Source organism: Dreissena polymorpha, chromosome 2 (assembly GCF_020536995.1).
Source record: "Dreissena polymorpha isolate Duluth1 chromosome 2, UMN_Dpol_1.0, whole genome shotgun sequence".
In the NCBI taxonomy this organism is placed as follows: Eukaryota; Metazoa; Mollusca; class Bivalvia; order Myida; family Dreissenidae; genus Dreissena; species Dreissena polymorpha.
This window is the reverse complement of record NC_068356.1, coordinates 14,185,670-14,209,568: the sequence shown is the minus strand read 5'-3', so window position 1 is coordinate 14,209,568 and position 23,899 is coordinate 14,185,670. Positions and strand designations below refer to the sequence as shown.

At 36.0% G+C, this 23,899-nt stretch overlaps 2 protein-coding genes across 3 annotated transcripts; one reads left to right on the top strand and one right to left on the bottom strand.

The window, feature by feature from the left end:
- The first annotated feature begins 156 nt into the window (after positions 1-156).
- Positions 157-12,152, top strand: LOC127865913 (uncharacterized). 2 transcript variants are annotated; one of them, XR_008042818.1, is made up of 3 exons: positions 157-266; positions 3,970-9,916; positions 10,232-12,152. XR_008042818.1 is itself a non-coding variant. In XM_052405989.1 (2 exons), the coding sequence occupies exon 2, from the start codon at positions 4,024-4,026 to the stop codon at positions 7,255-7,257; it is 3,234 nt and encodes a 1,077-aa protein (XP_052261949.1). In that variant the 5' UTR covers positions 157-266; positions 3,970-4,023; the 3' UTR covers positions 7,258-12,152. The 2 variants fall into 2 exon arrangements, 1 of the variants encoding a protein (XP_052261949.1); XM_052405989.1 differs by having other exon boundaries at positions 3,970-12,152.
- Positions 12,153-12,514: 362 nt separating this feature from the next.
- On the bottom strand, positions 12,515-18,186 carry LOC127865941 (uncharacterized). Its single transcript, XM_052406098.1, has 2 exons — positions 18,084-18,186; positions 12,515-14,103 (listed from the first exon to the last, which is right to left on the bottom strand). The coding sequence occupies exons 1-2, from the start codon at positions 18,125-18,127 to the stop codon at positions 13,371-13,373; spliced, it is 777 nt and encodes a 258-aa protein (XP_052262058.1). The 5' UTR covers positions 18,128-18,186; the 3' UTR covers positions 12,515-13,370.
- Positions 18,187-23,899: the final 5,713 nt, after the last annotated feature.

Genomic DNA, 23,899 nt, shown 5'->3' with positions numbered 1-23,899 from the left:
TACACTAGCTATATAATTGAACATTAGTTTCAAATCTGCCTTAAAATAAAGTTAAAAATACAAAAACATCAATGTATGTTTTTGCAGCGTTAATTGTAAGAATTTCACTTTCAACTATCGAATTTAATAACTAAAATTAAAAAACATTGTCATTTTATCCCTACGTGAACGAACACGGTCTTACCTGTGTAAACACAGGTGAATGATATGTAAACATTGGGGGAAAATAATGGCGTGTGGCAGTTAGTCGCCGTTTTTTCACCAAGGTTAGTATTCGCTTTTTTATCAATTGATTATTAATTGCATGCCGGTATGTAAGATATAATCGTTCATGTATTTAACCTATGCTAATAATTATAAATGAAGTGCACAAATCGTGATTCATGATGATTTGACAATTTATTTACGATTTTGTTTACTTAACTTCGTATGTATGCATACGATGTATTCGTATTTGAATTTTTTATACGTTTTATTAGTCCATCAATATGTATGCATGTCATTAAATTCGCATCGTGCAACATTGAGCGCCATGATGGCTAATGCGGTTGCTGTGCACAATATAACACGTCAATAATATCAACACATTATTTATACACAGTATGTCACCATCAATTACGTTCAATGTCTAACATTCATCTATAAAACTTGAGGCACTGTCTTTTTTGTTAATTTGTTAACATGTTAATGTTTCCATCAAGCATATTAATTCTTTTCTCCTTTATCTAAGGTATTTATATACGTATTTGTATCCACCGGAGCCGTGGAGTTGATTTCGAACGTGTACAGGAAGAATTTGCAATTAAATTTTTTACCGAATATATATAACCGGCAATCAATATGCGCTGTAGCCAGAGCTCCAGGTAAGGTATAATTTTTAAGGCTACTGTACCCCTTAACTTTCATTAAAATCGTATTTAACTAATGCACATTGGGGCATTGGAAATTTGTAAAGGGTATTATCTGAGTTCCAGTAAAAAGTGGGCTTAAAATGTATATTTTATCGATTATGAAAAAAGACATATTATTCATGAGAATTAAATACTTATATTGTTAAATTAAATACATCTAGAAAATTGTTTTAGAAAGTGCTCTTTTAATGAACTTGTGGTAAGATTTTTCAATTCTGAACAGCTAGTACACCCTCTATAATGCTCTGAATGGAAAAGTACTCCTTACACGTTCTTAAGGATATGTGCAAATGTTTTAAGTGTATTAACTTAGAATCATTCATATCTAAGGCTCTGACATTACGTGCAGATAATTATTCTGCAAATGTTTTGCGAAAATCGCGCGCAACAGGAGGAGGAGTGGTGCACAGAAGCTTCCTCATGTAATTTGAAACAAACGGTAATAACTCCGTGAAATACTGCAATCGCGAAACCTTCACGATTTTGCACTGTTAGACTAGAATTCTGTAAAATTCAACAAAATAGCAAGTAAAATGTAGGAGGAATTTGTAATTTTAAATAAATACATCGCGAAAACTTGACAATATGCGCTCTAGTACTTGAAGATAACGATTCAGTCAAATTATGGCGAATCACCATATCGAAAATAATTGAGAAGTTGCGCACGGACGAGTCTGACGGACGGAAGTATGCATGTATTTACGCGCGCACACACGCTCGGACGAAATGGCGTGTAACATTTCTATATACCAGCGCAATTCGGCGGGTATACTTATTATTATAACTTTTTTCAGAGAATTGAGAAATGAACCATAACTTAAGGGCTAAAAATGATTGCTATGAACACATAGTCGTGTATAAATAAACTTAGAAAAACGAGAAAAGAACGTTAACTGAAGGGCCAATAGTGGTGCTATATGAACACATGGTTGTATAAATAGCAAAGTTGTATGTGTATTTGAAAGGTATAATCAGTGTCTCTCCTCGAATTCATTCCAAATATATTTCTTTGAAAACAATAATACACTGTACGTATGAACAAGCTTTTTAGACATAGAAACATGCACACTGTTTCGATTTAATTCGTTTAATGACATGCGCATTGCAATCCGATATGGGCAAATGCAGTTATAAGGTCATCATTAAGCACATAAGAGTGTATAGGCTTGCATTCCTTTGGAACGAAATAGCTATGTCATAGCAACACAAGTGTTCACGATTCGTGCACGTATGGACAAGTGAATAACTTAATGCATATATTGATGGGGTCAAACTGTATCCATTTATAGGGTCCAACTGTCAGTTAAATTTTATGTAACGTGGGACTTTCTTCTTAAGTAACACATAAGCGCCAGCAATATATTATACACTAGCTCCTTTTATTTAATGGTTGTATGTGGTTTATAGGGTAATGTCAGTGATTTAAAAGCGATAATTCACTTTTTATTACATTAACATTTATTGATTTTATTTACAGTTTTGCTGTAAAGTTATGTCATTTCTGTCGTCATGACGTTATTATTCGAGCGAAATTTTCATTTTGAACTCGTTAAACATGCAAATAAACGGTTGAAAAAGCATTTCATTAAATGTTGGTTTTCAGTAGATTTTCGATTTATTATATGATCACTTATGAATTAAATTCGATATTCTCAGGAATCCAACAAATATCATCTATACATGTTATTCACATCTGCTGTGGGCTCAAAAGGAAGTCACATGAAATTCACGTTAAATTATCGTTGATATTAATTTGTAACACGTTAGTAGGACACAGTGCATTTATTTAGTATGACCCCAATTGAAACTGTAACTTTATTTAAAAAATGATGTCTGAATCAGTAATTTTAATGTATTTCCTCGCAGCATATATGTTTTTATAATGGAAAAGTGATGTAGCTAAAATGTAACCGACGCGGTTGATTAAGTTTGAAAATTATTAACGGTAGGCCGTAAATGAATCACAACACGACGCCTCAAGTTTAATATATCAATAATAATCTTTCGATTCAACACACCGCTGAATTTGCTCGTCTAATAAATGTTGAACAATTTTGCGGAACAATGAGTTGACTCGATTCATGTCATTGCCTTTTGATACATTTAAAAAAACACGTACCATTAATTGGCACGAATACATGTATGTTTAAAGAGATTTCTTCACAGACTGTGGCCATGTTTGAAGTGTGTCAGTGCCTTAAATTTCTAGTTATTAACGACTGAAATCTAGACTATAATAATTAACAGAATATCATTTAAGAAAGATATAAATTGTCCTAAGCTTGGCTCGAACCAAACTCATTGGATTAAATGTATATTGCCTGAATGAATCGGTCATCCGGACTGTTATTAACAAGAAGACATGTATTTTAATACTTAATTATGATATCAGTGATAAAGTCTTGTAACAAAATTGAACAACAGGTAACAAAAATGAACAACAGCAACCAAATCATTCCGAATTTTTTAATCGTTGCGCGTTTGTAGCGATTTATAACGATTTCACTAATTTTAAATGATGATAATTTATAAACAAAATGTACTTTCAGCAAGAGTCTACGTCATTGGCGCTATATCGCTCTATTATTTGTAGTGTTCTATTATTTTTTATCGTGTTACAAAAAAAATTGACTATATTTTCAACAGTCTGTGAACAAGCCCCTATAATAAATACTCGTATGTACATGTTATTCGGAAATTATGTGATATAAATAGGATAAATGCGATTGATGTTTTGTTTGTATTCAAATGCACGTTATAAAGTGTTCGCGCATTTCAACTGTTTATAAATGTTTAACAATATTTTGTATCAGTTAAGCGTGCATATTGGAAATAACCATTTACTATACTCCAAGTCCCCTGCGCTGTCATTGAACAAATTGTTGCAGATTTTTATCCAAAAGAAAGGTTGTTAATCTACAAAAGGACTTTGGTTGTGTGTATGTCATCAATGTTAAAAGGTCGACCCTTCAAGCACAAGTAAATATAATGCATACCAAAACGTTGTTTATCAAATGTTAACATATTATATTTACTGACATTTTGGTGTATATTTCAGGTAATAAATCGTTAGTCATGGCAAGTTTTGAAATGCGGTAAACACCACGTCATTATGGCACCGAAACGCCGTCTGCCGCAGACCTTCCCGCACAAAATAACCCTCGTGATCTCATTGGTCCTATGTCTTTGTGCATGCGCGTGCATTGTCCTCGGCGTCATCAGCTTGACCTACCATCTATGGGGATACAATTTTGCAACCGGATTTTGGACCGGAGGCGTTATTCTATTGGCGGGAATGTTTGGCATAGGCTGCAGCTGCGCTAGAAATACATGTTCGGTAAAAACGTTCATGATTATTTCAATATTTGGATGCCTCGCATCCTTGGGGATGATTGCATTGTCCTGTGGAGGACTTGATGCTTCTAGCGGCTTTTATCAATATGGACAAGTAAACCATTCGCTCACACATACAGTTCACGCTATCAACCTCGGTCTTGGAATTCTGCAGTTAGCCCTGTGCGTTTTGTCCGATGGTCTATGCTTTTACTATTTGTTTTACGAACAAAATAGTGTGATGTATAGAGTTGGTAGCACCAGCATGATCGTCAATAAATCACGCAAAGGTAGTTCAAAACACTCTAGGGTAAAAGATAGATCCAGCAACGGAAGTGAAATGCCATTAATGCAAGCTGTGTCCGAGAATCGCAAAAACAGCAAAATAAAATCTAAGACGGAAGCTGCAGATAGCTCCAATAATGTAGATACTGACTTAATGGTTGTATACGCTACCAATGAGCGTCAACCACTGACGGTCAGCTCACTTCGTCAGCAGGAAGCGGAAATGGCCTCAGCTTCTCCATCTAACAGGTATTCCGGTGTCACAACGTTTGGACATCTGTCTATCCTCGGCCCCGATCAGGTATCGCTAATTGTTCACCCAAATGACGATAACGCAAGTGTGGCAGACACTGTCAGGACACACACGCCGGACCCACTCCGGTACAACTCAGGCCGCACTAATATGCATACCGAAAATCACTATGCACAGACGCTTTTATTCGAACCGCCTTTGCCAATCGAGGAAGACGACGAACTGCCCCCGTACGAAGCCGTAGATTCGCGAACGTCGGGGAGTGTGGTGTCGGACAACACGCCGACTAAGTTCTCTATAAATATTCAGCGCAGCATGAGTCTGCCGTCTCGAGGTAGGAGACAATCTGAACGACGAGAACGCACGTCTTTGAGATCTAACATCCCAGCCGGTAGGCGCGAAAATTTCGCCCCGGGCATCGCAGACACATTCGAAGTTGCAAACAAAAAGTTGAAAAACGTTCCCGAAGTTCCTACTCTGCACGTAAGTCGGTCCGCTCATTTGCTCCAAAATACCACCGACTTTAACTGTGATACGCAAGAACATCCGGATGGAAATGTTAACACTCAGGGTGTTCTTCGCAGAAAGTTTGATTATTTAGATAATAAAATTCCAGATTTGGGAGTGACATTAAGAAATGCGAAGTCGCAAAGTATGTACAACGGTAGAGAGAAGCGTTTAGACCGCAGACGCCGGGCGTTGTCAGCTGAGATCAAATGGAATAAGGACGTTATGGATTATCATGGTAGTTCTATGAGCAGTGACGTAGAACTGCGAAGTAGGACTAGCTCTATGGGATCCGGTTCTAGTCTGTTTGCCGACAGCCGTTTATCGGCGACCAAGTTTTCGCTGCGAACACCGATGCGTCACAGCGGCACACAACAGGCGAACGTCCCCGTACCTGTTAAACCCCCGCAGGCAGGTATGTTCAAGTCGCCCCCTCCTAAACCTCCCAGGACATTTTCTTTTAATGAGGATGATCTACAGGCGAATGATCGAGAACATTCAAGCCACACAGAAGTGGAACATGTATTTGGTTGCATTGAAGGTCTAAAAAATGCTATTTACACTGTTCCCAAGGACACAACTGTAATAGCAGTGGAACACTTTGATAAAACTGCCATCACTGATTCAAATCTGAATTTTACTGCCTTTGAAGAACGAAGAAACGAAAACGCGCTTACAACTTCTAATGCCGTTGCAGTGCTGGACTCTGGACCCGTATTGCAGTGTGTACAACTTCCGAGTAAAGAAACTGTTCAACAAAAGTATGCGTTCACTGCTATGACTGTCCCAACATCGCCCGTTCTTATTCTTTCGTCAGAAAAAAACGCGAAGCATTCACTGGAAAAGAATATTGATAAAAAGAAAATTGAAAATGTATCCAAGCAATCTTCAGCAGATAATGAATATAAGTCTGCTGTTAGCGAAACAGCTGTTATCTCGCCTTTATCCCCCGGAACAACTATTAAGAAATCGAGAAAGTTGCTGTTCTCATTCTCCAATGACAACAACGTTAGTGTCTTCGATCCCAGTCCGGACCATGATAACTTAACAAGGGATGAGACTGAGTGTGTATTTGAAATAAAAGAAGAAATATCTGTAATACATCATCAGCAGGAGCTGATCAATCAAACGAGAATTCCGTCCTCGAGTGAGACTGGGGAGTTGAAACGGCTGTCGGAGAATCAGTCTGGTGGACTGCAGAATATCACCAGTGACCCACAGAAGCTTAAATCGGTCGAAAAAAACAGCCATGACACAAATGCCAACATTGAATCTTTGAGTAACCTTCGCGTTCGGCTTCCACCACTGTCTCCTTTAGAGAGGATACTCCAACGGAAGAATCTTAACAGTAATATTGAGTTTGGTGAAGACAGTTCGCGACCTAAAATTCACAAGCCAGACGCACCGAAGGTTCTTAATGGAGCGAGGCCAAAATACAAACTCTCTGAATGTAAACCTACTTCACTTCGAACAGAGCCTTCCCCTGGAATTAAAAAGTATGGCAATATTACCGCGAACTTGCCTGTAACACACAAGTCGCAAGGCACAGCACAATTCAGAAACCGCGAAAATCGGAACTATGCGATTCCAACGACATCAAAAAAGTTTCCTACAGATAATTCATATGACCCTGTAGTGTGTTCCATCTCGGATTCCGGAATGGAAACATTGTCTGCTGGGTGTTTACCTTCGGCCATATTGCGTTCTCAAGCTGCAGAAGCGCCGCGAGTTGTTTCGCCAATCCCAAACGTATCGTTCAGTCCACAGGATGTGATTCGGCCCAGCGACAGCGTGGATTCTCAAAACGTCCAGGGCGTGCTTCGTCTGCCGCAGTCGCAGCACGCGCGTCTTCTGTCGAATCAGGAGCATCCCGTTGCGCATGCGCAAGACGTGGGAGACAATATCAATGCAAACGGTGCTGTAAATGTGCAACATAACGACCGCCCTTTGTTTTCAACAATTCTGTAGTGCTTTTTACTGGCATTTACAAGTTTTATTATATTTTAATGCAAAAAATACTTGTTCTGTTGAATTTTAGTGCTATATAATAGTAATGGTATGTTGTCAATCTTATTTATAAGAATATGCCTGCAATATGCCTTAAGGTTCATGGGGGGGGGGATAAAATTCATTAAAACTTCGCTTTGGATTTTCTTCATTCAATGTGGTACAATATGGTCAAACTATATAACATTTTAAAGCTTAAGACGGATAGAATAACATAAACACATTTTTGACATTCAATATTGGTGTGCTTTATTCATATTTTGGTTTAAAACCAATACATTTTTACACTAATTTACAAAATCTCAATCTAAAGTTAGGAAGAATATGCACTACCTTAAGTTGAATAAATACAAAGCTATATACATATACAAGGTCAAGTAAGCAACATTTCACAGAAAATTATTGTCATAAAACAACAAATGAGTTTTTATTCAACTGCCTTTTTGGGATAAATTTCCAAAACAAAGTTCTAAAAATAACTAAAACGTAACTACTTTTTAAAAATCCAGGTATGGTGGATAATAGGAGTCACAATTCTATTTCAAAGGCTTAACAATTTTGTTATTTACCTCTCAAACAAATTGCAAATTTTTAAACCATCTCAAATTGAAATAGATTGCAGACGACATTTAAAATTGTAAAGGAATATAAAGAAATTGGCAAACCGATTGATTTTATATTTCGATTCCTTCTACCCATTTTGAAAGCGTGGCCATCGCTGTGCTCCGTAGAAAAACGTGCGAAACAAATCGGTCGAAACCACGTGCAGTGGTTAGAAAACCGGGTATGTGTATACACATACCTGAGAAAACACATAACTTATTTTGACAGTTGGGTGGCAACTAGTAAAACAACTATTAACATTAATCAGCAAGAGATCGCACTTAATAACAGAAATGACCACGTAGAGATATCATCACTTACACTATTTCAAATTTTTTCCAGCTGAAAATTGTCCCCCAAACGTCTTTTTTAGTTTATTTGTATTGTTTTTCTGGAGCCGAAGTGCATCTCACAGAATATCCATCCAACTTCCGTTGTTTTCACTTTCGTTATTAAAAACTCCGTTTAAAAGAATTATTTCTACTTTTAGATTGTTCAAGCGATGTATTATTATATATTATCATTATAATAGTATACCGTGATGAATTGAACGGAGTTACGTATCGATCTTTCTGTAAGTCTGTAAGCGTACTATTTTATGCGCATTTATATAAGTAATGTGATTCGACAACGATTGTAAACATTGGTGAAATGCTTCTTACATAGTTATTCTTTTGAGTGTTTATGAGGTCTGATCGTGCAGTTTGCAAACATCAACGGAAAGATTACAATCCAATGCATTTGTCATCGTCAACCGTTTGGAATGTCAATTAGGCGATGAGTGAGTTTTTAGCATGTTTCTTTCTATTTTATTAATTTAAAAATGGCTGCCCCCATGGCGATGAAATGACATGTGTTCGAGTTTTGATATTTCTAGATATGTAAACCTTTTTTACTATTGAAGCGTAACTTGCCCTCGTCAATGTCGTTATGTCGTTATTAATCACTAGTTATATATTTTTCCGCCAAAATACGTGGAATAAACATGATTCAGATTTTTGAAAATAATGTATATTTTATTGTTAAAATCGCTTTGTATTTTGATTGATTTTGTGGATGTTATGATACGTTGATGTACAAAATTGGTAGCAGTTTGAAGGAAAAACATCCTTTAAAGCATATATGTATACATTTTCAATGTGGCATTCTTCCTTTAGTCAAATTTGAGTTCAATGCTAGGGGTCCCACATTTTTCAAATTGAAGCCTCTACATGAACCTTAAATAAAATGCACTCACCTTAGTTTTAGAGAAATATATATCTTAGTTTTAGAGAAATATATATATATATATATATATATATATATATATATATATATATATATATATATATATATATATATATATATATATATATATATATATATATATATATATATATATCTGCCTGTTTCTTTGTACCGGACAAGATTTCATATCCACCAGCCCAAGAAAACTAAATATATCGCATCTTTGTCATTACTTGGCTATGACATGGTCATACCTGAATTCAGGATCAAGTGTCGATGCCATTTTCTACACGTGAAGCGCTTCTACTAATGAATGCATGCAGATCTTGTTTATTTAGCAAAGTCATGTAACCTATGACGCAGACAATATTGTTGCATTGCACAGGATTCTAAGCTAGAGATCTAATTATGTTATAGTATCGTTTTTTTATTATACCCCCACAAACGAAGTTTAGGGGGTATATAGGAGTGAACTTGTCCGTCGGTGGGTCGGTCTGTCTGTCGGTCCGTATTAAGTGTTCGCTCTCTAATTCAAGTAGTTGTCATCCGATCTTCACCAAACTTGGTCAGAAGTTGTATCTACATGATGTCTAGGCCAAGTTCGAACATGGGCCTTGCCGGGTCAATAACTAGGTCACGGGGTCACTTAGTGCGTTTTAAACATTCAGCATGTTGTCCGCTCTCTAATTCAAGTAGTTTTCATCCGATCTTTACCAAACTTGGTCAGAAGTTGTATATAGATAATCGTAAGGACAAGTTCGAACATGGGCCTTGCCGGGTCAAAAACTAGGTCACGGGGTCGCTTAGTGCGTTTCTTAACATTCAATATGGTGTCCACGCTCTTATTCAAGTAGTTTTCATCCGATCTTTACCAAACTTGGTCAGAATTTGTATCTACATGATGTCTAGGCCAAGTTTGAACATGGGCCTTGCCGGGTCAAAAACTTGGTCACGGGGTCACTTAGTGCGTTTTAAACATTCAGCATGTTGTCCGCTCTCTAATTAAAGTAGTTTTCATCCGATCTTCACCAAACTTGGTCAGAAGTTGTATCTAGATGCTCTTAAGGTCAAGTTCGAACATGGGCATTGCCGGGTCAAAAACTAGGTCACGGGGTCACTTAGTGCGTTTTTTAACATTCAGCATGGTGTCCTCTCTCTTATTCAAGTAGTTTTCATCCGATCTTCACCTAACTTGGTCAGAAGTTTTATCTAGATGATCTGAAGGCCAAGTTCGAACATGGGCCATGCCAGATCAAAAACTAGGTCACAGGGTCACTTAGTACGTTTTACACATTGAGCATGGTGTCCGCTCTCTATTTCAAGTAGTTTAAATCCTATCTTCACCACACTTGGTCAGAAGTTGTAACTAGATGATGTGTAGGTCAAGTTCGAACATGGGCCATGCCGGGTCAAAAACTAGGTCACGGGGTCACTTAGTGTGTTTTAAACCTCACCATGTTGTCCGCTCTCTAATTCAAGTAGTTCTTATCCAATCTTCACCAAAATTGGTCAGAAGTTGTATCTTGATAATGTCTAGGGCATGTTTGAATATGGGTCATGCCGGGTCAAAAACAAGGTCACGGGGTCACTTAGTGCGTTTTAAACATCACAATGTTGTCCGCTCTCTAATTCAAGTAGTTTTCTTCCAATCTTCACCAAACTTGGTCAGAAGTTGTATCTAGATGATGTCTAGGTCAAGTTTGAATATGGGTCATGCCGGGTCAAAAATTAGGTCACGGGGTATCTTAGTGCGTTTTAAACCTCACCATGTTGCCCACTCTCTAATTAAAGTAGTTTTCATCCAATCCTCACCAAACTTGGTCACAAGTTTTATCTAAATGATCTCTATGACACTTTTGAACATGGGCCCTTCCGGGCCTAAAACTATGTCACGTAGTGCGTGTTTTAACATTCAGCATGGTGTCCGCTCTCTAATTCAAGTAGTTAACAACCGATCTTCACCAAACTTGGTCAGAAGTTTTATGGAGATGATCTTAAGGCCAAGTTAGAACATGGACCTTTCTGGGTCAAAAACTAGGTCAATGGGTCACTTAGTGCGTTTTAAAAATTGAGCATGGTGTCCGCTGTTTTTGTGAAGACGACATGCAAAATATTATGTGTCAATGCGGCATGTGGGGTATTCGTCACGTCTGTGACAAAGCTCTAGTTTTTAATTTATTTATTGATGGTTTTTTTGTTTGTTTTTTACTATAGGAATAAGGTATGGATATACTCGTTTAAAATATATGAGATTAAAACTGCGTTTGTAATATTTGCGTTTTCTGTTTCTGTGTCATATTATTTGTAAAAGTCCGACTTCTTTTATGTAAATGGAAATAATTCGTAACTCAAGAACAATATGCAAAAAAATTATTATTATAAATGGAATATTCACATGTACAACGCTGATTCATTTCACTTCTATTAATACTTATAGACCCATGTGAACTATTTTAATGCTTGCTTTTATTATTAGCTTTGCATGTATGTGTTAAAGAATCGCGTCAATACATGTGACATTGGTCAACATGTAACTTAATGTATTTCAGAGACCAATGAAATAAATATGTATAGAAAACTTTTGTATTTGACTTAGGCTTTGTTAAATGTTATTGTTACGTTATGTTTATAGCTGTTGTTTTTAGCTAAAGCGCTGGGGAGTATGCTACTTCCATTTTATGTTTAGTAATACGAAAATATTTTTATAAACGAAGTGCTTTCGAAAGCAGTGTGATTGAATAATACGACAAAGCAACTATTAAACTGTTAATGTGTGTCACAATTACTGAACAAGTATTACAACCATTATTATGGAACACTGTTTTCCAATGCAGCTGTTAATTACTTTTGTAATAGAGATCTGCTATGATTGTTATTGAATTGTGTTAGCCGATATCGTTATTATTGAAGTTTGTTATCCAATATCTTTCTTATTGAATTTTGTTACGCGATATCTTTATTCTTGGACTATGTTATGCAATGTCGATATTGTTGACTTTGATAGCCGATAAATCGTTGTAATGGAACTTTGTTATCCGTCATCCTGCTGATCAACTTTGTTTGTATGTCGTTCTTGACCGATTTCATGAACGTATTGTAGTTACTAAATTATGAAATTTAAATATCATTTAAACTGAATATGGCATATGAATAAACTATTTCTATTCCACAGTCAGTTCATGGTTAATGGTGTTCTCTTTTTTTTCTAGATTAGTTGTTGAATATTGGGTTGACGTCCATTGACGCTTTTGCAATTTGCCAAAAATAAAGTGCCCATTCTCCTATAAACACTCCGGCTATTTGTAATCCATACAAACGAAATAACAAATGGCATACTTTACATGTTTCTTCAATTTAGAATTAAAGTAACAGAAACGGTGTTCTCAGAAAAAAATCCTCTATAATTTTAAAACTATTAGCACAACAAATATTAAAAAACATAACATACAGCAGTATTATAAGTGAAATATGACAGTTTATCAAAATAATTTAAATTCATAGTATGCTGTTTGCATGGAGGAATCGCATAATTTTTGTCAATATAACATTTTAGTTTGTTTTGTTTTTAAATAATCCCATACACGAATACAACAATTAGAGCTAGTATCAACTTTACAAATTAAAACATGTAAACAATGAATTTAAGTTTGTAAAGTTGTTTGCTAAATACTATATTTAAAACATGTTTTACAGAATGCCCAAAAGAAGTCCTTAAAAATCGTTACACTAGAAAATGAACTGTTTTATTTTGAGGTTTAAACTTTAAAGGCTTCTGCAGAAAAAAAGTGTGTTCTTGCAGATGACAAAACATCATTAAAACTAAACTATACAATTGAATTGGAGCTTTGTTATTGTCTGTTATATATTTTATTCTTCTTTTTACGATTTAAATCATTATTGATACCTGAAATAACCTTATGAAACTTTGTTTCAGCACTACGCCCCAATTCTTATACCGTAAAATTGACCGAATGCATGGGACATACTGCAATGTTAGTTTCTTTTGTTTTTTTCAACGTGAAGCATTTTCGTAATTAAGTCATTCATGTTAGGTCGATTGATAACGCTTTCTGGATATCCGAAACTGTTGAACCGTGGACAGTTTCGTTATAGCTTTGCGAAACTTGGCCTCGTGCGTGCTAGTGTTATGGTCACCAATTCTACGTACAGCTGTAGGGCTTGTGGTCAGTGGAACTAAGGAGGCTGTACGACGGGGCAACCTTAAAACAAACATGGACCTTCCGCTACATGTCAGACTGCACGCAGTGTGTATGGAACAAATGCCGGGGGTACTCTGCAAATGCAGGCGTATAAAGATCGCCGCTGTTAGCTTTCAGAGCGTTGAATGCGGACTCTATTGGAACGGCGGAAAATAGCGAATGGCGACGCTTAGTAAATGACTGATGTTCGTTTCTGCCTCTGTTAATTTCGTCATCAGAATTACCGGGATGTGTCTGACGATGGTGGCAGTGGTGACGATGCTGATGTTGTTTGGACAAGCTATTGACGAGGGTTAATTTTGTGTTCTCCGTTTCTGACCGAAGCGGAGCGTGTGCATCGTGATTCACCATATATGGGCTTATGCTGGCTATGTCTCGTCTCGCTCTAATTGGGGACCTGGCATTAAAACTAAAATCCAGTGTAAAGTTCACTTCCGAGACCCGTTTCAAACCAATATCTGTGTTTGACCTGAATAGTCCTATATAATTCTTGGCGCGCTCTTCGTTATCGGCGAACGTCCTCTGCCGAGCGTAATGTTTAAGGTCATCCCGGTCCAATTGGATGCCTTCTTGTCGTAAACGTCGTAGCCTCCCGCTCGTAACCATCTCGTAACGAAACACGAGCTGTTGTAGGCGCTGCTCGAACATCTCATGCCGCCTTACTCCGTCCAGAGCGGTTTGACGAAGACCTTGACCTGTAGCGGCTAGCTTTGGTCGGTCTGTTACTGCAGTTTCTGGTGACAACAGGTTCGGTCTACTATAATGACAAAAATGGCAATAACTTATATAAAACTGTGTTGCTTTGTTCAATCTAATCTTTTCCAAACCAAGAAATATTACAGCAGTGTGTTACCTTAAAATGTTATGTTAAAACATAACACTCAACGTGATCATGAATAGTGACATATTCCATGTAACGTCGCTATGTGCAGACATTTGTTTTGAAACCATGGATCGCAAAAGCGCAATAAACAATGAACGCGTTGTACATCAACAATCAGTTTATGTAAACACATGCTTGTTTACGGAACCAACGCGGTTGCTTGAAAGTCTGTATTTGTAACGAAAGATAACAATGTTATGTTCTTTGTGCGACGACGTTTTGATTCGGCAATAAATATGTCAACGCTTTACACGCGGATGAAGTGACAATGAAATTGCTGCATCACTTTCGCATGCTTTTTATCAGGACAAAGGATTTTTCAACTCATTAAGGTCTATTGATTTTGAGTTTTCTGTAATGGATGGGTTTCAATATTCAATTATGAAATCTGACTTCCATCTTGGAAACACTTGATCATTATTCTCAAGCTTTTATGGATCTTTCAAAACAAGATCAATCAAAATATCTTACAATCCAAACGACACTTTACATTAGTTTTAACCTATTTATTTTAGCTCGATTGCATCGAAAGCCTAAGGCTTATTTGAAACATCATCGAGTCCGTTTCCTGGGACTAGAACCAGTACTTGGTGTCTTAGAGAGAAATCTTAAGAACGGTCCTACCGTGGAGACCGAATCCATGACCGCTCTGTCGCTAGGCGGACAACATATCCACTACGCCACAGCGACTTATTAAACACTTGTCATTGAGAACAATACAAAAAATCATGAAATCAAAATTGCTAAATAAATACACCATTACGCTTGTTGTTGAGACTAGTAAATTGAAAATCATGAAATTGGCACTCATAAAAGACGTTTTAAAAGAGAAATAGTTTTGAAGAGTATTTTCCTAATTTATAAGCAACGCTGGGCAAACAAATGTTCATACGCTGGACAAACACTTGTCCAACAATGATTTTAACATTGTGAATATTATTTTATTTGAAGTGAAGAAGATAATAGACAACATCATTAAAGCAACTGTAATACATGGCGTTAGCTATAGGAAATATAAACATTGTGGGGATCGTTTATTCCCAGGTTTACTAAAATTGGACTGAGTCCTACCAACATTCAAATTAGGCAACAATAAATTATTTTAGTAAGTATCGGTCAAATTATATTATGGTAAGCATTTAAAAATATTAAAACACCATATGTCTTAACAAAACCATTCATATTTTGAAAAAAAAATGAATGTAATACCGTGTGAATAATCTGGCTTGAGGAAATATCACTCATGCAATACTGATCTTCTAAAACTAATAGAGATATATTTGAAAGTAATAGATACTGGTTAAATGGTTGATTTTATGCTATAAGAAATACGAAAGGACCTTAATTTAACCTCGATAGCCATGCCATTGCTCAGAAAACTAAAATTGTAATATTGTTCCAACAATTCAATCATATTTTTACACCTCTTACTGGAGGGACAGGAAACAGGTAATTAAAATTGGAAACATACAATCTAATTATATACATAAACTGGTGTACGAAATGGATCAATTATTGTGTTATCGTTTTTCTCATTAAAAATAATGTATGCTCTAATTGGTATTGTCCAATCGGACACGTCAGAAAACAATTTAACAGTTAAATTGCATTACAAGAACACATCGAATACTTTCTCTAAAATGAAACGTTTGCAAGGCATATTTTTTTTTGTTCTTGATAATTCCTGTAATATTTGGGGAAAAGCAAACAAATCTTGCATTAAAAAAGGTTTGCAATTTACACACAAAAAAATATATAATTCTTCTCAATAAACCTGTGCGAGCACAATTTTTAGAACTGTTTAAAGAATTACGTTGAATGCCACTTTAATGACAGAGTTAAATACTATACTCGAATACAAATATATAAAATCATTTGCAATTTGGTTACATCATATTTGAATAAACTGTTAACAGGTTCAAACAACGAATATCACAGTTTACGATATATTTACTCAAAGATCCAAAGTGCCACAAAATTACGAACATTTGTTTGCAAAGACATATTGACGCATGTCTGCACAACTGCATTGAACATTTTACCTTAGGAAATGAAGAAGACATCGTCGCTCCCATTAATCAAACGTGCACTCAAAAATAATTTGCATGAAGATTTAAAATAAGTTAATATACTAATGTGCACGTAGTTATTTGAATTGCTGCTTTATATTGATAGTGAAGAATGTGTATTGAAGCATTTTGTACATTGAGAAAATATGACCATTGCATCATGTTTACTTTAAAGTTGAATGTATGTGTTTTGCAATTTTATTGTATAAATGTGTGCATTTTTACTTGCTCTATTCATGTATCAAATGTGATTGCAAATTTATTATCATCATACCGTAATTATGATGACGACGGCAATTTCTATTCTTATCAATTTGTACGTATTGATATTCAATGCATTACTGTTATTGTTGCTGTTTTTACTTGTATGATAATTAGTACTATACTATTTTTAATATTTTAAAGTTTTTTTATTTAAAGTTAATATGGTTGAAAGACACATACAAACATAAAATATAATGTTTTTTTTTCATTACATTTAATTGGATTTGTGTTATGTTCCCCATACCTTCGTAAAATAAAGTTATCATTGTTGTAACGCATTTTTTTCACACCAATATCCATTGTCCGGAACTATCGACTTCTAAGGGACTTTGTTAGAGATTTATTTTTGAAAACTTTCATCAAATTAATTTACGAACTACACTGAAACATTTGGAATAGTTTTAACTAGTCTAAATAATAATGTAAAGATATAATACAGATTAATGTACCTTTCCTGTGTATAGGACCCTGGACTCATAAAAGCAAAACCTAACTCGCTACCACTAGTCTACGCGGGCTCTCAAATCAGGTTTGTAGCTAAAACATTTGTGGGTTTTTTTTTTTAAATTATCGTCGAAAAGCGTTACGGGCGCTTTATACGTTTGACTGTTTTATTGATGATTGTCAATACACGAAAAGATCTTTTCGCCAACAGTTTTATTGTGCTTGTTTGAATGTTATACATTAATTCTTTGGGAGGGGGAAATTTATGGAAAAAACAAACATTTTGCCAAACTATCCGCAATTTCTTTTTAGTTTACACAATATGAACTAACTCATACAACTATATACTAGTTTTCACATATCGCACATCAGGAATTGTCAATTTCTTCTTATCCAAAAGAATATTTGGGAATTTAATATTGCTATAAGCCGACGTTGAGATGTTCTTACGTCCTTTCGTCGCCTGTTTAGCCAATTTAAGCGAACGCGGGTTCAGAACCTGATAAACTCTCTGATTCTCATCTATGTGATATACTGTAAACGTAATAAAATTCCTCTTTTTAACATAATGACGATTTTCTAACTTGTCAAATATTCAACAAATAAAAGAACAATGTACATCAGCGAGAATAATAACATTAAGAACGTAGGTACACACTAAAAACGTATGTTTCATTAAACGAAATCATAATTTGAAATTGTAAAGAAACTATCAAACTTTACATACAATTAAATACTGTTCCGGTGGGGCTAACTTTTGTATACCCGTATTATTCTTTCCTTGCTGTTTACTTGACTTCTTTAGTTCTGATATTTAAATCTCTCAATTTACGGTAAGTATAATACCGGAAACAATTTTAAAAAATGACAAAATCTATTAATAATTCCGTTTAAAATAAATAGATAACTCCGGTTAGAAAAGGAATGTTTATATAGTATACATATATAATATATCGTAAGGATATCAAACATTTAATCGTTCGTCGAAGATTTTGAAAAAGCAGACAAATGTACAGTACATGTATTATCCGTCATACAAGATTATCGCAACCTAAACATTCCATATATCAAACATACCACGTCAAATCCATTTCAAATATATAATATATTGTACTCTGCATATACAGATCCCCAAGTCCGCTTAAATAATTCCAAGCTTATACGTTACAACGCTAGCAAGATCCCAGAAAATAATGCGATTGTCGAGATGTGTTTCACATTAAAACAATGCGCCATTGAACACGTTTTGTCAACATTGCTGCGAAAGGTTCGATGTTGCTATGTACTTTACGAAGTAGTCTAGTAATTTGTGCGGAAGTGCCACATTAATGGGCCATCTATAAGCCGACGCGTTAATTTTAAAATCGATGTACATTCTGATTTTAAAAGCACGTCAATACGGTTGAGAGGACTTTGTAGTTATTATGTTTTTAATAAAAGTGTGTTTTAAGTGGTGGCAGTAATATTTGCACCACGTTTAATACGCATAAGCTTGCAATTAATTCATATAAGTTTTACTTTCGCATATATAACGATACTACAGTTACCCACAATTTATTGATTAAATCACTGTTCTTATCTATAAATATAGAAATAATAAGACATTTTAATTAAAATTTGAATCTTAAACGTGCGATCAAATGATGTTTCTGGTGTTGTTACGATCACACCGTTCAATCGCCTGCAGCGACGACTGTGGATCATGCGGCGACTGTGGATCATGTGACGACTGTGGATCATGCGGCGACTGTGGATCATGCGACGACTGTGGATCATGCGGCGACTGTGGATCATGCGACGACTGTGGATCATGCGGCGACTGTGGATCATGCGGCGACTGTGGATCATGCGACGACTGTGGATCATGCGGCGACTGTGGATCATGCGACGACTGTGAATCATGCGACGACTGTGGATCATGCGGCGACTGAGATACTGTATACATGTCGTCGGAAAGCTGAGTGTAAGTATTTCCATCTTCTTTGTATTTTACGTATTGGATTGAGCAGGTTTGAGTGTGTTCTTTGAGAGACTAAGTAAGAAGGACTTTGTGAACGTAATCCCTACCTTCCTAGTTGCTAACTTTTCAAGAAATCCGTTAAAATGTTGTCAAAAATCAAACAAAAATCACCACTCTCTCATCAAACTCTAATTTCGCAGGATTAAGACCAAAGATAAATAGGAAAAACATATTTATTGACATAGTTAATCATTTTGATTCGGTTATTCCAAATTACATGAACAAACAAAGTTTTTTATCAACGATTAAATTCGAGGGTTTTGAAAAACGCCCCATGATGACAGCCGTGACTAATTATAAGATGGTCATGATAACGGCTTCGAAAATAAAATTATTCTCATGTATTCGGCTGAGACATCAGATATTTTGATTCTCATCCGTATTCTGATTAAAATGCGATGGGTGAGTGGACTTTTTAAATAATGCATACTTTGACGAAACAAGTCATTTACACGCAATATGTCTCTACACAATGTAGAGTACAGTTGACTCTCATTATGCCGAAGTCGGATATATCGAACTTATGGAAAAAACGATAAAATCGTTTATCCGTGACGATCGGACGCTCAAGCACGAGGAGTAGGTAGCCTGCAACATGCCCATAGCGTGGCTGCGCTCCTCAAGCACGAATGGTAGGTAGCCTGCAACATGCCCATAGCGTGACTGCGCTCCTCAAGCACGAGGGGTAGGTAGCCTGCAACATGCCCATAGCGTGGCTGCGCTCCTGAGTATCCATACGAGCCATATAAGTCTTTTAAAGATAATTTTTATGTTTTCCTGGTGTAAGAACCCACATAAAATGATGAAATTAAAATCGTATTAGAAATAAATCGCGTTTCAACATTTCCGAATACAAAAACATGAAACCGTACCGACCGTAGGTGCAAAAGCGTTCTGTCTTCACGGATGCATGGCTTTATCGCGAGCTTGCACGTAATATAGTCAAATGATCACATCTAAAAAATTTAATCAAAATCTTGACTGATAACAGAGATATTTAAGTTTGAAAAGTGTTGCGTTAGAAAAGTCTCCAAGGGTATTTTACAGATTTTTAAGCTATGAATTTTTGATTCGGCTTATAGTAAACCGAGTTGCAGAAAATTTAGCCGTAGCGGGACATTAACTCATTTCACCGGAAAAGTGCTGTTAAATAATTAGCATCAGAGATTTCGGTTGTTCAACTGCAGTCATTAACATATTGATATAGAATATGTTAATACAAAATTTAATGGAATAACTTTGAAAGTATCATACGTAACAAAAAAAACAAAAGTGAATAAACAAATTGTGATAAATGCTTGTCGCGGAAGAGTTCATTTATGCATCATAAAATTGGTTTGTTGGTACACCTGCTTCTCACCTAGGCGACCCGGGTGCAATGCCCGCTCCCGGAAGTACGTGAGTTTGGTTGGTGGTCGACATACCGGACCAATTGTGGGTTTTTCTCCGGGTACTCCGGTTTCCGCTCCCTCCCTCCCACCAACAACATAATACCACACCAAAATTGAAAAATCTGTCAGTAACAATGCAATAGCAAGAAATTGCAGATTTAAAAATTCGTCTTAAATGTCGTGAGTAGGAGTGCTGGTACACACTCCGGGTATACACACAATGTAGCCTGTGGTTTGGGAAGGACCTAATACACATTGAAATACACACTTTATAGATTAAAAACAATAACACACGTTTTACAAGCACATTCTACATGCAATAAATAGACAAAAAAGATACGACAAAGTTCAGAGCGATGTCTTCTAACAAAAACAACAGGGAAACCTAAGGTACACGTGAATAAGACACATTGTAGTATATATAGCATCATATATAATCATTCTCACACATATTTAAATTGTACAATAGTTATCTACTTATTTTATAAATTATATATATTCTTATCCGGCACCTCTAGTTCTTCTTGAATGCTCTGATCTTTTACAAGCATATACCGGTACGTACCGAAGGATCAATAACTGATAGTTGGAGTACATCAATTACATCGTCTTTGTCATCAATATTTTACATCATAAAAATCTAAACCGTAATCATATGAGCCTTGTTCTGAGAAAACTGGGCTTAATGCATGTGTGCAAAGCGTCATCCCAAATTAGCCTGTGCAGTCCGCACAGGCTAATCAGGGACGACACTTTCCGCCTAAACATGATTTTCGGTAAGGAGGGACTTCATTAAAACTAAAAATACCATTAAAAAGGAAAGTGTCGTCCCAAGTCTGGGACGGCACTTAACGCACATGCATTAAGCCCAGTTTTCTCAGAACGCGACTCATTATTATAAATGTATTACCATATCATCAACATTATCGGCATTTAATACACGATGCACCGGTATACATCATCATTATAAGCGTGTTGATAAAAAGTGGGAAAGCAATAGCCCAGTATCCAGACATGAGTATTCCTGATTTTTCCATATTAAAACGCTTATGATCATGCAGATTTTAATTACGAATGTGATAATAATGACGGTGAAGATATTAGTATATCGAAATTGATGATTATTATAACAATGATAATGGTGATTTTGATGATAATGATGTTGAATTATAATGATGATGGCTAAGATAATGCTAATGGAAATGACGATTGATTAGGAACAACCAAAGTGGACCTTGTGTCACTATATATGTTTATATTCTACTACAACAATTACATTAAAAAAAACAACAACATCAATACTACGGACAAAATGACCTGACACTGTCAACTGTTTGAGCGCGCACTACATTATATATATTCAAGTTTATTCCAATTGTTTATAGTCTTTGGGACGAAGAAGTTTTCTACTACTAAGTTTTACACTGTATAGCCACGAAATACTTTGATTTAATAATGTAATTGAGTATCTTACATTTATATTATCGGTCGTATAATAAATGAGTGTTTTTGGATTGACGGACTAGAGATAGAAATTCTTGGATTGGCAGGGCTGGCATCAGCTTCTTAACAACATTCATTTTCTCTAGCTTTCTGTTGTTACCGGTGATGAATCTCGCTGCCTGTTGGATTTTTGTTTTTAAAGTTTTTCGTGTCTTTTTTGTAGATCTGGCCCATACAAACCAGTTGTATTCAAGTGAAAACCTTACTAAAGCAAGATAGGCTGCTTTACGGTAGGATGCAGGGCAGTGTTTCAGATTTCGAATAAGTAAGCTAAGAGTGGTATTGGTTGTTGTAGTTTTTTTGTGTGATATTATTAATGTAAATGCTCCAAGTTTAGTCTTCAGATATTACGCCGAAATATGGATATTCTGGACCTTGTTGGATGATGTAATTTTCTAGCTGATTTTTTTAAGAATTTATGGTTTATGAACGGTGGCATTCACTCCTCTTTTTTTCAAATTGCACTTCTATTTTTTCTATCTCGTGACCACCACTTAGTAACTCGTGGCCACGAGTTAGCTATGTCGTGGCCACGAGATAGAAAAAAGTGGAGTGCAAAACTAAATAAAAGAGGAGTGTAATTAAAAAAAGAGCAGTGCATTAAATAAAGGAATGGTGCATTAAACAAAAGAGGAGAGAATTTCGAGACCTCGCGATCCCGACTTAGCTAACTCGTGGCCACGAGTTAGTCAGCCAATCAAATTGTTCCATATAGTCTTTCATGTTGATCTAAATACAAAGGGAAATAAGCATCAACAGAGGAGAGAATTTTAGCTATCTCGAGATCCCGACTTAGCTAACTCGTGGCCACGAGTTAGTCAGCTAATCAAATTCTTCCATACGGTCATCATTGGTAATCTTTATAAAAAGGGAAGTAATCATCACATTAAAAGCCAGCTTCGGCCAGCTATATATATGCGTACAGCATAATTATTTACACATGTTACACACAATTTGATTGGCTGACTAACTCAGGATCTCGAGATCTCGAAATTCTTCCCTCTTTGGTTAATGCACCCCTCCTTTATTAACTGCACCGCTCTTTTTTTAATTGCATTTCTCTTTTATTTAGTTTTGCACTCCTCTTTCTTCTATCGCGTGGCCACGACATAGCTAACGACTTAGTAGCTCGTGGACGCGAGATTTAAAAAAGAGGAGTGCAATTTAAAAAACCAGGAGTTAATGTCACTTCTTTGCCACCGTATTTATGGTCATGCGGTAGCACTTTTTGCGTTAAACGCTTTGCCCATGAACACGATGATAGGGCGAATACCACAACTTTTCCGCTCACCGTCGAAATTTAATACTTCTGACAAGAGCACCGTATCCTTCTGTCAAAAATATGGCTTCAAACTTATTGGCGAGTCCAGAAATGAAAGAAAAAAACATGAAAAGAAGGTAAGTTGGTAATAAAAAGATATTCCACCGAACGAAGTATATACTACATCTAATTGCCATTGAACGCATCAAAATTGAGTCGCTATAAACTTCAAAAGAGTGAAAACAATTTGAGCATGTCGTGAAAGAAGTGACTTGCATGACGCGAAAAATCGTATTTGTGTAGATTTTAAACATTTTAAATGAAAGATTTTTTTGTTAAACGGTATTTCATAGCAGAAGAATCAATTTACAACACATTATGGCATGCTTTATTGAATATAGCTGTGCTTTTTACATTTACACGTGTCAGCAAGTATGCACCGCTCAACACTGACATAGAAATATGGACATCGCACCACAATGTCCGTAAAAGCACCGCATTTGTATGATTTTTGGCACCGCTTTTTTCTGATATAAAACGCAAATTCCAGCAAGATCTGAAAAAATAGCACCAAAGGTTTGTATTATGCCACAAGAGCTGTCGAAAGGCACCTTCTCAGTGCTTGATAGTATGATAAAGTTATTCTAATTAGAAAATTTGTGGTAAGTTTGGGGTCATAATTTTTAACAAATATAAAGCAAAATATTAAAACAATGTC

Excerpts from the sequence above, each read along its gene's own strand:
- LOC127865941 (XM_052406098.1), bottom strand. The coding sequence starts at position 18,127 with ATGCAGAGTACAATATATTATATATTTGAAATGGATTTGACGTG. Across the intron at positions 14,104-18,083 it reads TTTGAAATGGATTTGACGTG|TAGACCGAACCTGTTGTCAC; the intron begins GTATGTTTGATA and ends TTGTCATTATAG.
- LOC127865913 (XM_052405989.1), top strand. The coding sequence starts at position 4,024 with ATGGCACCGAAACGCCGTCTGCCGCAGACCTTCCCGCACAAAATAACC.